This window comes from Zonotrichia leucophrys, chromosome 2, assembly GCF_028769735.1.
Source record: "Zonotrichia leucophrys gambelii isolate GWCS_2022_RI chromosome 2, RI_Zleu_2.0, whole genome shotgun sequence".
Classification (NCBI taxonomy): domain Eukaryota; kingdom Metazoa; phylum Chordata; class Aves; order Passeriformes; family Passerellidae; genus Zonotrichia; species Zonotrichia leucophrys.
The window spans coordinates 107,651,826-107,667,745 of NC_088171.1; the positions used below are offsets into that span (position 1 = coordinate 107,651,826).

At 40.7% G+C, this 15,920-nt stretch overlaps 1 protein-coding gene across 3 annotated transcripts in view; it reads left to right on the forward strand.

Annotated features, from left to right (window-relative positions):
- Positions 1–15,920, forward strand: part of TAF4B (TATA-box binding protein associated factor 4b) — a 72,281-nt gene that overhangs the window by 39,362 nt on the left and 16,999 nt on the right. For all 3 annotated transcript variants that reach the window (XM_064706005.1, XM_064706006.1, XM_064706003.1), the window contains 3 exons: positions 2,159–2,289; positions 6,675–6,800; positions 7,750–7,806. In XM_064706005.1, coding sequence (XP_064562075.1) covers positions 2,159–2,289; positions 6,675–6,800; positions 7,750–7,806 — 314 coding nt within the window. The remainder of the gene's footprint in view (positions 1–2,158; positions 2,290–6,674; positions 6,801–7,749; positions 7,807–15,920) is intronic.

The window sequence follows — 15,920 nt, forward strand, 5'->3', positions numbered from 1 at the left end:
AGATGTTTAAGCTGTTTGTCTGGATAATGAATAATACTGTGGAATGTATGATGAATGCCTGTGTTACAGGAGGTTTCTAATGTAGCTATCATTTCTTTTGAGCAAAAATAATAAGTGTTGCTTAGTAATGTTGTGTTATGTCAGAGCAGGGAGCATGCAGTTGTGTTGCAGCACACTGGCTGGTCCCAGTTTGCTGTTTGTCAGCAGCAAACTTCATGCTTGTTGCTCAGCTCCTTGCTCGTGCTCTCTGCCCAGTACTTGCTGTACTGGAACACTGAGTTTTACAGCTGGGCATCCAGGAAAGCCTGAATGTACAGTCACAATTCTGTCACAGTGGCTTAACCACGTGTTCACAAAGTCTTTCTGTTTCCACACACAGCAGCCAGCCTGTGACAAGCATGTAACCTGCAAATGCTGCCTGTGACCTTGGTGCTCCTGCCCCAGTCAGCCAGATGTGTCATCTTGAGCTGTGTGGGCCATAGCAAATGCTGTGTTACTAGTGGCAAAGGGAAAATGCACATCAGACCTGGTGCCTAGAAAATATTCTCAAAGTTCAGTAGAAGATGAATCAGTCATTTGTGGGAGGTGGCTATAAGGAAAATAAAGAGCTCTGCAAAAACAGAGAGATTATTTCTAGAATAATTTGCTGGTTGTGGGTGTAAAGACATTGTGTTGAAGGATGGAAAATAGAAGCCTGTCTTTTTCATAGCTAGAGTGGTAGTTGTTCCAAATTAATAATAATAATCATAGCAATATCAATAATTCATGTCATAAATGATAAGTGCTTGTTTGCAGGGAAAGGAATGCTGCCAGGGAGTAGAGCAATTCAGAAAGTTAAGATGTCTCCTTTTGAACCAAGCCATCTCTGGATTAAGAAATGTGTGTGTAGGGAGGTTTTGAGGTTTGGGGGGATTTTATTTTGTCTTTGAGTTGGTGTTTCAGTAATCTGATAGTCTAGTGAGAAGCTGCAGTGGAAGTATTGAAAGGTGCTTGAGCAAAATCAGCTTTGCACTGAGTTAAGTTACAGGCCAAGTGCTTACTGATCAAACAGGGGAATGCTTTGATTGTATCTGGGAAAACATTCTAGGTTCTCCCTGCCTTGTGAGATTGTCATTCATTTTCAGTTACAGTAGCAAAAGCAAATGAAATAGGTGATTAGTTTTTTTACAGTGCGCTGTTTATCCATTCTTAACACTTCGCTTGGCAGTAAATACTGAAATGGGTTTTGAAGGCGTGCTGTATATTGCATCATAAAGTATTACAGCTGCTGTAAATGCAGTGCAGGGCAAGGCAAAGTGCTTCTGACAGGTACAGCGTATGAGGCTTGTGGAGCCTCTGCCTGCTGTGCCCACCAGGGAAAAGCCGCAGCCGCCCAGGTGTCTCGGGGAGCCGCGCTGAGTGATGGATGGTGTCAGCCGAGGGAAGGCTTCTCCTTGGCAGCCCGCAGCCACTCAAGGTCGCAGAGGTGATGCCCAGCTCTGGGTGCAGGGCCAGCACTGCCTGGCCTGGAGCTGGCACCAGCCTCGGCCGCAGCTGCTGAGACGCTGAGATCCAGCAGCAGCCCGGGAGGAAAGGTTGAAGGTGGCGGCAGGATGAGCCCGGCTGGGCTGGAATCCGCGCTGTCCCGGCGGCTGCTGTGGCTCTCTTGGCTCTGGCTGCCCCTGCCGGTCGGCCGAGGCACTTTGGAGGGTCTCGTGTGCCTGGAGTGCGCTGCAAAACCCATTCCTGCTCGTCAAATAAATGTCATGAGTTGTTAACAAGCACAGTGTCAAGCAGGGCAAAATGTAATTCTGTATTTTTTTAATTACTGGAATTAACAGAATATGGCACTAATTTCTACAGCTACCACTTCTCCCCCTCCCTGAACATGAAGCTTGATTTGTGTTCTTATTAACTTTGTCCTATAAATGACCTTGCAAGGAGAGTGGTTCTGGAGGCTAAGTGAAACAATGTCTATATTTTCTGAAGCTCCAGGCTAAGTTTTATTAATGTAATGTCTAAGATCTTTGAAGTTGTGACTTTACCAGGAAAATCATAATCTCCAAACCTTTATTCATAATGGGTATGACTTCCAGGGGGAACAGAATACCTGCTGTGCTAATTATTTCAATTATCAGCTACTACTAAAACACGTAATGGATTTTCTCTGCTTCCACAGGTAAAAGGCATGACATTATGGAACTTAACTCTGATGTTGTGAACTTGATCTCCCATGCTACACAGGAAAGATTACGAGGGCTCCTGGAAAAACTAACTGTAATTGCTCGGCACAGAGTATCAACCCACAAGGTAAAGGAAATCATTAGCAAGTTTTGCTCAAAGTTTTCCTGCTTTGCAGCCTCGAAGGTAAACCTCTTCCAAGTGTGGGCACATCACAGGCAACATTTGCCTTCTCAGTATCTACCAAAGGCTGGTTTTAGCTGTGTCTAGCCCAGCATATAACTGTTCCGTTTGATTTGTTGGACAGATGCTCTTAAAACCCAGCATAAATGCATATTTTTTCTCTTCCACAGCAGTGGTGGCTGTTAAACAAAGTCTCTTACATAGTAAACAGAAAGCTGACTTTGAATGCTCTCCATGGTGGCTTGATTTAGGGACTTGTGTTTTCCTTATGCATTTACTCTTGGTGGAATTGCAGTCAGTATTGGCTCAGTAAAAAGCCTTGGGAAACTGAGTTGATTATTTTACTTTTGGAAAGTGCTCCGTGAAGGCAGAGGCCCTTTTCATCTTGAGATTTTTTCATCTTAAGTCTTTTTTTAGTTTCATTCAATATAAAGTATATTGTGTCCCAGTGAGCTAGTATCCCTTAAGATGCTTGTATGGTGCAAATAGGAAGTGATAATTTACTGGCCAAACCAGCTCTTTCTTTTTTTCTTTGTCATTCAATAGCAAGATACTAATCCTTACATCTTTCAATGTGAAGCTGTTTTAGAAAAAAAAAAAGAGAAGCAAATCTATCTGTCAACTCTTAGTTTCGTGTTTGTTCAGGTTGAGCTTTTTTACAAGAACTTTATAGTTAATGAAATTTAACAAGAGCAACCAACTGATGGAATAGGAATTATTTTTGTACTGAACACTTTTTATTGGCTTTTCAGCACTGGAGCAGCAATAGTAAAGAGGAGCAACTATTTGGAAACTTCTGAGTATTTATGGTGTTTTCTGGAGCAGTAGGAGTATTCTGCTCCTTCCTGGAAGAAGATGTAAAAGAAATCAATACAGAACAAGTACAGAGTTCTGTATGAAAAGACTTCAGAAATCTGCACTTGTTGTAGGTTGTTTTCTCCAAAATGGGAGGTACTATTGAGCTTTTGAGCAAAAGTGAGGAGGAAGATGAAGTCCAGAGTAACCAGTAGGACATAGTGTCTTGCAGACACCAAGAACAGAAGGAAATGGTTTTGGACAGTAGGCTGGATAGGGCTAGTTTCTTTCTCATTGAACTAAAGCAATAGAAAAACAGGTTTTTGTCTGATTGAATTGCCAGAAGCAGTGATAAGATTATAAGATTGCAATAAGCTGGCTTTCTTTTCCTCTTTTCTCAAAAGGAAAACAAACAAAAAAAAAAATCAAAAGTAACGGGCACAGTAATCTTAGAGGCACAGATACCCTCTTTTGTCAGGAAGATGGTATTATGTGACAGAGGAGTGTCCTACAGGATTACCTTTGTGAGCAATGCTATTGTGAGTGATGCTGACAGGCTTTTAGGAATCTAAAGTTCAAGAAGAGAGCACTGCAGGGTGCTGGAGTCCCGTTATGTATTAATATAGATATTTATACAGGCCTGTATTCCATCTGCCCTGGTGCTTACCCCCTGTTCTCTTTTCCCTCATGGCTTTTGATTGGTATCCCTGCACCATGTGGGCTACATCTATGCCAGATAAATTCCCAGAGTCTTTCCAGGAGGGTTGGGTGGTTGCTCCATAAGGGGTTTTGTACTGGCCTGTCTTCATTACAAAAATACAGCAATAGGGGTAGTTGTGGTGAAACCAAAGTAACTATTGTTAGGGTGGGAGTTGGTGTAAAAAGGCCAGTAATTCATGGGATCATAGTCAGGAAACTCTTCTTCCCAGTTTGCTCAGCTCATGCCTAGCAGCTTTCACCTGATAGGTAGCCCTGCCAAGAGAGTGAATTGGCAGGGTAAAAGCTTCATGGTATGCCATCACGTAGACTTGTCAACTTTAGTAATTTTTTTTGTTAAATTTAAGAAAATAAATTAAAATTAGACTTTATTGGGATAAAACTATGATGGTGGTCTCTTTATGTGAAGTTGGAATAGTCTTTCAAATGGTTGGGAGCTGCTTTCTGTGATGCAGCTCTTGCTGCAGCGCTCATGTAGAGCCTTTGGAAGACCATAAAGGGAAAGGGTTTTAATGTGGATTCATCCCAGCATGAAACAGTTTCCATGCTCCTGTAGTTGGAGGCCCTGAGCTCATGGCTCCAAGAGGCATGGTGTGGTGCTGAGCTATAAATGATGCTCCATGAGAACATTTTCCCCTCATGCAGTAGCACTGAAATGCCACAACACTGAACTGCATTATCTGTAGGGCCATGGGATGTGGGTGATAATGCTTCATCATAACAGCCCTGGCTACAAGTCATGATACAACGTGTACAATGTAATGTTTTCTGTCTCAGCAATTCCCTGCTGAATGACCACAGAGAAGTTCATTGAGTAGGACAAAATATAACTGCAGGTGTTCCTTTTCTAAAAATTCCTGAAACAAGCTATCTTAAAACAGGTGATGAGCTGAAATGCTGTTACTGAAATAGATGCACCTATTTCTTGTCCCATATAAGCTCATGGTAGTGCATTGGGGAGATTCTGCCTGAGAGACTTACATTGCTGGCTGGTATAGGGTCATGGATTTGTCTTAAAATGTGTGAATGTCTGGCTATTCCAAAGCAAAACACTTCTAAACTTTGGAAAAAATAATCTTCTGGTACTACAACTTTCTTCTTTGTCCTTTTAAAAGGATTGTGGCATGGTGGTGGATTATTATAAACTGCTGCTTCAAAACAAGTTGTACTGATGTGCTGAGAGTGACTCAGAAATAGCTTGTGCTTTGTGGGGAGTGGTTCAAAAAGACTTGAGCAGTGATAGAAGTGGAGAGGAAAAGGTTTGTTGGACTTTTTTGCAGAGCCACAGACACTGCTTGGGAAAGTCTCTGGTTGCAGTCTATGGTGTGTTTTGAGCCACAGTTGGTAATATGTGACAATGAGGTGGCTCATTGAAAAGGACCAAATGTAATACCAGAAAAGGTATTGATTTCATGCTCTGACTCAGTTGTGAAAATTCAGATCAGGAGACAACAATGCTCCACAAGAAAACTTTAACTTTCCTTCTGTCTTGTCATAGTGCACAACTGGGTGTGAGAAGAAGAGTCTGAGTACAGTATCCTTGAAAACTAAAAACTGAGTAACTGACGTCATGGATAGTCCATGTACTTAACATATAACCTTGCCTAATCCTGTGCTTCTTTTAGAATAGTTGTATGTCAGAATTGTTTCATTACAATGTGTGACTGGTGTAAGAGAGAACGAAGAGACTCTGAAAGTACATGGTGGTTTTGGCTGATAAATGCCCCAGGATAAATTTCTCAGGAAAAAAAAGGCAAGTTCACAAAGTAACAGAGAAAGAAGACAGCTGTAGGACGTGCACTAAGAAGTGGTACAAACAGGTGGCACAGACATGCCTCATCTAGAATGTGCTCCTTGTCTTGTGTTGCCTAATTGCCATCTGGCCAACGCATGGCTCAAGAAGTCTGTCTTTGGAGAAGCAGAGTAGTAAAACCAAGCTTTTCATTGCCTGTTCACCATGCTTTGGATCTTTCATTTCTCTGCCTTTTTGAGCTAAAGTAAATGTCAACTCAGGCTTTCCAGTGGGGTAAAAATAGAACATAAAATAAACTACTGATTGCTATTCTTGAGACCAAAAGGACCTCAGTCCTGTTTCAATGCCTGTGTGTCCAGTGATTGTTGGACTAAAACTAATCATCACTATTCACTGGCCCAGCTTTGTACAGGTGGCTGGACCAGATGACTTCCCTAGGTTACCTTTCAACATAAGCTATCCTGGGACTTGAAAGATTCACTGAGGCAAAAATACCTATTCTTAAAGCTATAACAAACCAGATATAATATATTTCACCTTCATCACCCCTAAGATTCATTATAACTGATTCCAGACCACCCCTCCAATACATAAATAATCTTTTTGGAAATACCAGATGATGTTTGTTTCAACTTCTGCGTTAAATGGCTGAAACTAGAACTCAAAGCACTAGAAATTTATAATGTCAAATCCTTTTTTTTTTCTCTTCAAAAGATATTATGCCCTGCTGCTTTACAATTCCATTTTCTTTCCTGACATGCTTACTGGATAATAAGTTGGTTGTTTAAAACAAAATTTCTTTAGTCTAAGGTTAGAGAAGACTTCTGTTATTATAGTCAGTATAGACTGGATGTTTTTAATGTCACTTGTTCAATAACCTCTTACTAGTCACAGACACCTGGAAACATGCTTCAGTGGAGAGGAGACATGTAAATAACTACCTACCACCTGAAGTCTTTATAAAACAGCCCACACTTTTCAGCTTTGAAAAATAGTATTGTTCTTCTCTGATTGTTCCCATTAGGTTTATGAGCTCCTGGTTGTCTATAACAAGTTCTTTTTTCAGGGGAGTGACAAGTACATCGTATGTAGTGACACCAGAGCACAACTGAGATTTCTTGAGAAGCTTGATCACCTAGAAAAGCAGAGAAAAGATGAAGAGGAACGTGAAATGTTGCTTCGAGCAGCTAAGGTAAGACTCTGGGTTTCCAGGGAAGTAGTCATGTCCTCTTGATTGGTGACCATCTTCTGGTTTCTCCTACTTCTGCTTTAAATATAGTAACCATTAATTCTGTCACTGAAAATCTATAATGTTTAGGACAATTGCAGGTATATAGAAAGGATTTAACCTATTTACATTTTTTCAAAAGTCCACAAGAGTTCTTTGAAATGTGTGGTGGGTGAACTACTTTTTTTCTGGTTTCTACTGGTCAACATGAAGTAAAAATCTATAAATGTCCTTCCTGTATCTCTTTTTGCCTCTGAAACAGAAGCCTGGTGAGGTCCACCACCCTTGCATGTGTATTTGTTTTCCCTTTTCAGAGGGCTAGCCTTGGAGCTGGTTCCACAGCATCCATGAATTTCTGATGGAGCTGTTGCTAGTACAGAATAAGTTTCTTCTCTCTTCCTTCCCCTGAGGAAGAGGAGGGAAGAAAAGCTATGACAGTAGATGTTACTTCATCAGCTGTGACTTGACCATCTTCTGTTGGTTCTTTTCTTTTGGTTTTGTTTCAAGCCGAATTCTGGAGCTTCTTGGGTGGAAGCCTAATCTAGAGTTGAACGAACAGCGTTGTGCTTGCATGAATAGAACTCCCTTTCTTTCCTATACTTCCTGTCCTTTTTAAGTGTCTGCTGCTGACATGAACAACATCATGCCTAGACTGGACCTGACTGACAGTGTTAGCATCATTTTCAGCTTAATCTTGCCTCTGGCTAGAGCAGAGGCAGCCGGCCCAGATGAGGAGGGCTGTGCACGTATGTGCGTGGAGGGGGATGGAAGCCAGTCTGGATTGAGGCATTCAGCCCTGGAGCTAAATCTTTCAATCACCAGAGAAAACTGTCATTTATTAAATATTTAACAGATAGGATGGTGTTTGGACTCCAGTAATTTCTATTCAATCTTTTTCTTCTTCCTTTGGTAGAGCCGTTCCAATAAAGAAGATCCAGAGCAACTGCGGTTAAAGCAGAAAGCGAAAGAGGTAGGAGTTTCCAGTTACCATGCTTGCCTTTGTGTGTTGAGAGAAGGTTGGCAGCCCTGTCCTGGCAATTAGGTCAGGGTTTATTTTGCTGCTGCATACCATTTGCAGAGGCCTTGGGGAAGGACAGGAACTGCCACAGGCAAGGGCAGTGCTTCAAATGAGGTCAATGAATTATGAGCTCTCTTTTTTTAACATTTTATTTTTGCAGTTTCAGTCCTGTCTCGAAACAGTCCTTTGTAAACTGCAGCAGTACACTTGGTAGGAATATAATGTGGGATTAGAAAAAAAAAAAAAAAAGAAACTTTGAGATTTAGCATCTGGGACTGTACAATAGGCTACATTTTTCCAGGGTAATTGTTCGTTTTGTAAATCTGATACTGCTTATAATTCTTTGGCTGGGAGGCGGTACTGGGATTTAGTTTTAAATGGAAAACGCCTCTGGCTTTTAATTTTCTGGGCCCAGCAGTTTTCTGTTCTGGAATGGAGCCCTTGTTTCACACAGTTCATGTTTAGCTGCAGGGGTTTTAGTTTATAGCTTAGACTGGTTAAGCTTTTACTCCCAGAGGCCTCTGCATAGCAACTGTAGAAATCAACAAATAAGTTCATTTATGTCTGCAGCCTCCTCTCAGTAGCTGACTTTTTACATTTCCCAATATCCATTTCCTGACTTTTCTAGCCTGAGAGAAAAAAGCTCCACTAATTGGAGCTTATTTTAATTGAGCCTTAATATTGGATCTCACTGGAGTTGCCCCCAGAGCTACTGGGAACAGAATGAAATGAAAGTACCTAAGGTTGAAGATGTGTGTGTGTGTGTGAAATTTTTCACTTGACCTACAGATTCTTGTCCCTGCTGAATAAATCATCAAGCCTGTTCACATTTCTGATTAAGGATCTGACAGCAGACGATAATAAAGACAATTGAGGTGTGAGACGTGTGATACAGAGCTGAAGAAATTGGTTTCTATAGTTACTTGACTGATTTCATGCAATTTTTAAGGATCTTTGTGCTAAATGAGAGTGATTTTCTGAGCAACCTTTTTCCTTAACTGTGCCTCTTGAACTATGAAATTTGTTGTTGCTTAACATTGCTGCACTTGGCTCCTAGGTGCCAGCAGCAGCAGCAGGTTATTTATGAATGCTTTAAAGGCCCTTATTGTTTGGATTAATGTAGGAGCCCAGGCAAAACAAATGAAAATCCAGTAAAATAGTATTTGAATCAATGCTCTGGATTTGCACCACAGTAGATGAAATTTGTAAAATTAGAAAGAAGGAACTTGCTTTACTATCTATCTTTTAATTCTTTGTTTCGGCTTGCAATTCTTTCATCATTGCTACAATCTGTGAGTACAAAGTTGCCCTAAAGCCCTTTCCAGTTTGCCTCTAGTGCCACCAGGATCAACAATCAGTGGGTGATGCTAATCTGTCTTGTTTTGTAGGTGACTTTACCTCTGCATCATCTGATCGTTTCTAGATGTACTTTCATTTAATAAAGACTGCAAAGTAATTCATTTATGCAGCTTCCTTTCTCTTCTTTTCTGAACAATAATGTGTAAAATCATTAAAAGTACTCTGGTTTGCATATTTAGAGCACAAAGAAGGTTAGATTAGATTCAGTGGTATTTTTCATGAGATCTCTCTTAAAAGTGGCATAGTGGTGTACAAAAAAATGAGCCAACAGAGCAGGGAAGGCATATAAGTTTAGTGCTTGGTGTTCTAATATGTCTTGAGTTCCCCTCCTTCAGTGAATCTCATCTTGTGCCAGACTAACACAACCTGCATCACTCTGTCCTGTGTGTTTCCCCATGCTGTGCTGCTGCCAGAATGACAGTCTCCAGCTGCTCCACCAAAAGAAGAGGAGGCAGATGTGCCTCTTGGGGCAGCACAGATTTTGTGTTGGTATTCACTTAAAGAACTCTGTCCTGCTGCTTTGTTCTCCAGAGAATGAGGCAGCCAGAAGCTTCTCCAAGCTTCACATGGAGAATGGGGACACCCACCTTCTGTGCCAGAGGTGGTTTTTCATCTGTGACCATCTCAAGATGGAGAGTGGAAATGAGAGCACATGCAGCTGGAAAAAAATTGCACTTTATTGACAGTTTGGAGAAAACTGGTCAGCATACATTTGCATTAAAAAAAATGCAAGCATGAATAGGACTGGAATAAGAGCAAAATAAAAATCAACAAATGTCCTAAGACTAAAACTGGTAACACAGAAGCATGGTGTACAGTGGGATGAAGGCTTGAAATGGCTTACCCTTGTCTGTCTTGTCTTGCCATGTTGTGGTTATAGTCTGCTCCTAAGGAACCAAACTTGGAAACTTGGATGCCTCTGTCATCTTGAATCAGATCCTTTCCAGGTCACTCCAGTCGAGTATCTGCTGGAAAGCCTCATCTGATTGTCTGCTTATAGTTATTTAAGAATTAATGTGGACCTGCCTTCCTCAAAGCTGTCTTTTGTATGTTGATGAGGACCCCCTAGGAGAAGGAAGAGGGTGTGGAGTAATGGCACTGCAGCATGTTCTAAAGCAAAGTTTCCCAAAATGCAGGGTGTACATCCTGACAATGAATACTTATAAATCCAGGATGTGCTGTCATCCAGTAGCTGGAAGCAACATCTTAACATTGCTGGAAGTACATCCAGAGACTCTGCAGTGGATTCTTTTATCCAAAAGGCTATACATAATTGCTGTGACCTTTTCATCCCTTTTTGCATGACCTATTGCCTCAAACTTCCCCTATGCTAAGTCATTTACTTTCCTATATTCTTAGCCTATGTAGCTTGCCATGAATTAAGTCTGTATTTATTTCCCTCTTTCACCTGTTTCAGCAGATTTTAATACCTATGGAAAGTGCACATTCCTTCTGAGACAGCTGCAAGGCTTGCCCCAAGCTGCTGCTTTGTGCACTCAAGAATTTTGTCCTTGCTCTCCTCACGGACCAGCTCTTTGTGCAGTGGCGTTCCTGCAGTCTGGGTAAATTACCCCTGTTTTTCATTCTGCTTTGTCTGCCTCTTCAGGCTGAAGGGATGCAGCCCTCTCATTGTCCGTGATGTTTGCACTATTAAACCCTGACTTTTTTTAGGTGGCTTCTGCTATTTCCTGTTCTACTTTCCACAATGCTTCTAGTTACAAAGAAAATGTTCAGTCAATGTGATTCTTGTTGCTGTATTTATAATTTATCTGTGGCTTCTTCCCCTTTCCTGAAATGAGCTTTCCTAAATTGAGTAGGTGTAGGATACTGTCAAATGTGCAAGCCAGCCATATGAACAGTTCATCGCAGAAGACCTGTAAAAATGTCAGTATTAAAAAATGTGTACTATAATTCTAAATAAAAACTCTGATCCCTTAGAATTGTTTAGTTTGGAAAAGACCTTAACGATCACTGAGCCCAACTATTAACCCAGCATTGCCAAGTCTTGGGCCATCACTAAAACATGTTCCTAAATGCCACATCTAAATATTTTTTAGACCCCTTCCAAGAATGGTAACTCAACTGCTTCCTAGGACAGCCTGTTCAAGCACTTGACAACCCTTTTGGTGAAGGAATTTTTCCCAATTTCTTTGTACTCTGTCCATCTTCTTCGAAGTGAGTGCTTTTGTAATACAGCTTCAGGAAGCTTAAGGCTGAGCCTGGGCAAACCTTTCAGAATGTATCTGGGCAAGATACCTACTTGGTGTTGAGCAGGTGAAAAGGTATTTTACTGAGAGCATCTTTGCTTATTTAGATGATAGCCACCTTTATCCCTGCTCTTACCTTGTGTCACCTTGCAGTGCCTGTCAGTGCATTAAGGGGAGCAGCTGCATCTTGAGCTAGGGGAGGAGTGTGTGGAGCAAGCACCTGAGGGACAGCAGGTCTGCCTGCCCCATGCCCCATTCTTTGCTCTCTCAGCAGAGAGTCTGTTCACTTGGGGTTGCACAGATCTTCCCACTCCTTGTTCCTGCCTGCTTGATGCACTCGTGCATTTTTTGACACAGATACAAGGTGGCAGTAGATGAGATGCTGAGAAAATTCAATACCTTTAGTATCAACTGACTGGGAGGAAAATGGCAAACCCTAGGGTTTTTGTAGAGACAAAACAACCCCTGTAGAAAACACCAAACTAAGAGCCAGCATGATTCCAGTGTGTTCTTGGTCTTATATAGTAATGACTGAATTTCAGTTGTTCTGTAGTATCTTTTCAACAGTTGCCATCTTTTTTTTCCTGTTTCATATAACCTTCTAACTCCCTTATTTACTCTCACACTCTCAGGTAACAAATTACTGTAACTTGATTCTTTGCTGCTTGCCCTACCACCTCTAACTCACACTTTCAAGCTGTTTGTTTTCTTTTTCCTCTTGTGCTGCTGCTCTACGTCATCTTCTGGACCCAATGGTTCAAATTCTTTAAGAACACTCTTGTGGCAGGGCAGAAGTTAACCATAACCTCTCAAAAAAGCAAGTACAGATTGCTGCAAACAAAACAAGACTTCATTGTTATCAATTGGCTTTTTTTATGAGCCTTCAGTGGCAGCCCAAGAGCTTCTGCCTAATTACCTGATTTATATCATCTTTATTGTTCTGTAGTGTTTCTTACCTGCTTCTGCATGTTTTGAAAAACAAAAAAAAACCAAACCATGATAATCAAAGAGACATAAATTTCATTAGCTGCAGTGTAGCCTTACAAATGGCAATCATCAGAGATTCGGTGTGTTACAAGTCTTGTAGAAAGTCAGGAATAGAAATTTGATGATGTGTTAGATTATTGGGTGAGCTACAAAGCAAACCAAATGCCTGTTTGTGACACTCATATTGGTGTTTTGAAGGAATGTAAAAAAAGAGCAGCTGAGACACTGCCTCTGATACCCTAAAACCATCTGCCTGAAAGATGGCAGCAACTATCTTCAGTGAAAAACAGAAAAACAGCCTCCCCACAAAACTCCATTAAGTGTGTTCCCGGATTTGCAGCCTTTTCTCAGTTTGTCTGACAGACAGAGAATGAACAAAAAACTGGTTGTAAGTGTGACCTTGGATTAGAGATTTGCTAATAGAAGAAACTTTAGGGCTGAAAGTACAAAAAGAAAATGATAATGAAGATCCAGAGAGTTATCTGCCAAGAAGAGTTGGGTGGACTGAATGATGAGATGGACAAACCTGTCTGCTGATGGTCATTGAACAGTCTTCTCCTAAGTGATAGCATCTGAAGCAAAGCCTGTGGAATATGTTGCATTGGTGTGGGGTGCTCTAGTCTGTTTCTTGTCCTTGCAGCAAAATTAGGCTAAGCAGGGTCTGAAAGCACGTAGAGAGCTTGATGGTGGATGCTGGACCCCCAAGAACTTCCCTGGGCCTCCAAGTAAGGCAAGCTGATGGAACTGCACAGGGGAAATCATGTTCCAAGTGTCCTAGAAAACACAGAAATGTATCAATAATGGTTAAGCAAAAAACAAAAAACACAAAAAAACCCCAAACAAAACAAAACAAAAAAAACAGGTACAAGGAAATACACACTCCAACACATTGGAAATTCTTACCAAGAGTGGGCAAAATAAGGGGTCAGGAAGTCACTGTGCCCTGGATTTTTTCCTCATGTGGAGTTAATTATATATTAGGAAATATCAACTCAAAATGCCATTTTTTTTCCCCCTCCTCCTATGGGTAGATTACTTTGCGGGTGTCCTGGAAAAATGTTCTGTTGTTCTCCAGAACATTTAATTGCAACCTTTTAGACAGGCAAAGCACCTGGTCTTGGGGCACACAGCCACGGTAGGGTCTGTCCTGCCACTGAAGCAGGTATGTGGGATATTAACCTGAAAGAAATCTACAGTATTTAAATACAGCTCTATTATAAGTCAGGGCTGCATTTCAAACCAGTGTATGCTATTCTGCCTTTCTGCTGTTAAATCTAAATTACAACAGAGGGAAAAGTCAGTGGAAACTAATTGTATGGCTAATTAAAACAGTTTGAAAGGGAGCAATTGCAAGAAGAGAAATTACATTATAGGCAAGAGGAGAGGATGGTAAATGTTTAAATATGCAGCCTCCAAGTGTCAGTTTTCCTCAGAGAATGTCCCCCATATGAGAAGTCTGCTATTCAGCTGCGTTCAACCTGTAGGGCAGAAAATTTTGTATAGGAAAGGTAGAGGCTGGAGGCAGTAATGCTCATTGAGCTTTATGACAAGCAGTGTGAGAGGCTTGGGATTGAAAGCAGATTTTAAGGTTTATTTTTCATTTTCTTCTCAAGTTCCTTAAAATGCTTAAAGGGAATGTGAAAAAAATTGCAGTTCTTTCTTCCAAAGACAATGAAGAGAGAAGTGACTGAGAGCAGTAGACAACTTTCAAAGCACTAAACAGAGCACATAATGAAACCCAGTGAAACCTTGCTTGAAAAAGCTGGTCAAAAAGAGAGAATGGATACAAAAAAGAGAAAAGTCATTTCAGTGGTATAAGTGGACCCATTAAAAAGGTATCTCAGTATTTAGTTCATTAAAAATACACAGTAAAGGGCAGTAAAAGGCTCAGAGAGGTCCTGAGGTTTCTCTTTCACAGATGCAAGCTAGAAAAGGTAGACATTGAAATTTGGTCACAGTTTCTTTGACTTTTACTATTTGTTAATTTATTGTTTAGTTTCTGTATTGAGGGAGCTGATAGGATTGGGAGCTTCTGTCTCTTTTGTATGCCTATATTCCCTTCTTTCCCCCCCTCACCCCCCGCAAGTCTTATAAAAATTCTTGTTCATCTACTTTAGTGCTTTTATTACTCCTGATGTACTTATTGCTGGATAGCACACATAACCCTTAGGCATACATTAAGTTGTCTTCAGCCTTCCCTGGTTTCCTTTCCTGCCAGTTCTTCTGTTAGTTTAAATATTTATTTAATCTGTCCTGTACTCCATCTGCCTGTAATGTCATATCTGGAGACATCACCACTTTTTACTTAATATTAAACCCAGTAACTTGTACATATACTTTTAAGTATTTCTCTTATATTAATTATAACCAAGTCCAGAATTGTGGTGTTTAGCCACATCTGTCTTGCCAGCATTTTTTCTGAGCTCATTTACATCCATGGGGCTGTATTTATTTGTTATTGCATTGCCAAGACAATTTTTTGGCTTTTTTTTTTTTTCCCCAGGCATAAGTTCCTAGTGTTCAAATGAAGAGAAACTTCTTTTCTCTGCACCTCAGATTTGTTTCCTAGTACTTTGTATATTGAAGTGCCTGCAGAAGCAGACAGTGGTATGAATTTCTCATGCCAGCATGATGCTGGCATGTCATCTGCTGGACAAGGGCTGCCTGTCTGGCTTTTCGTTAACCTCAGTCCTGTTACTGCTCTGTGAGCCCTGGCTAAGACTGGTGATCTCATCTCTACCTGTAGAAAAACCTTCCCTGATAAAACCATTTTTTGAGGATCTAGAGAGCAAATGTTTCATGTACTTTGTCCTCTATGAAAGCTTATATCAAATATCTGAATCCTGTCCTGGGGACTTTGTGACCAGACACAAAGACTTTAATCTACTCCTTTTCCAAGGTGAACTTGTATTCAGCTAGATAACACTCTTTTTTTCCCCACCTTTAATAATACAGCCACCCTCTGCTGTACACATCATGGATTAGCTGCTGTGAATTAGTTGACTTTATTTGTAGCAGTGTATACTTTTCATCAGTTGTATTTAAGGGATATTCTTTCTCTTTAGGGAAAGCCTTAAGATTTGCATAACTTGCATTATTGAGGCTCTGATAAGGCAGGCAACCACATCATCACGTACTCCGTAACCAAAAGGGTTTAAAACCAATCTGCAGTATTGCTTTAAGTAAAAGTTTCAGCATCTCATAGCTGAAGTACTTGTCTTCTTATACAACTTGAAATTTATTTTTTAATATTAAAGTGCCTCAAAAATGTCGTTGGTCTAACAGTAAAAATAGATTTTGCGTATTTTCTGAAATGTGGTGTGTGAGACGTGAGAGAGTTTCTGTGAGCAGGAAAAAAAAATACTTTTCTCAGAGGATTGAGTGAAGAACAGAGAGGTCAATTTTAAAACCTTTCATTCTGTGTGATTACAGCCATGCTGCAAATGCCATTTCACTATAAGGAAGGACTTTAAAATGTACCTTATTTCCTGATTTCTGCTGCAGGTCAGATTA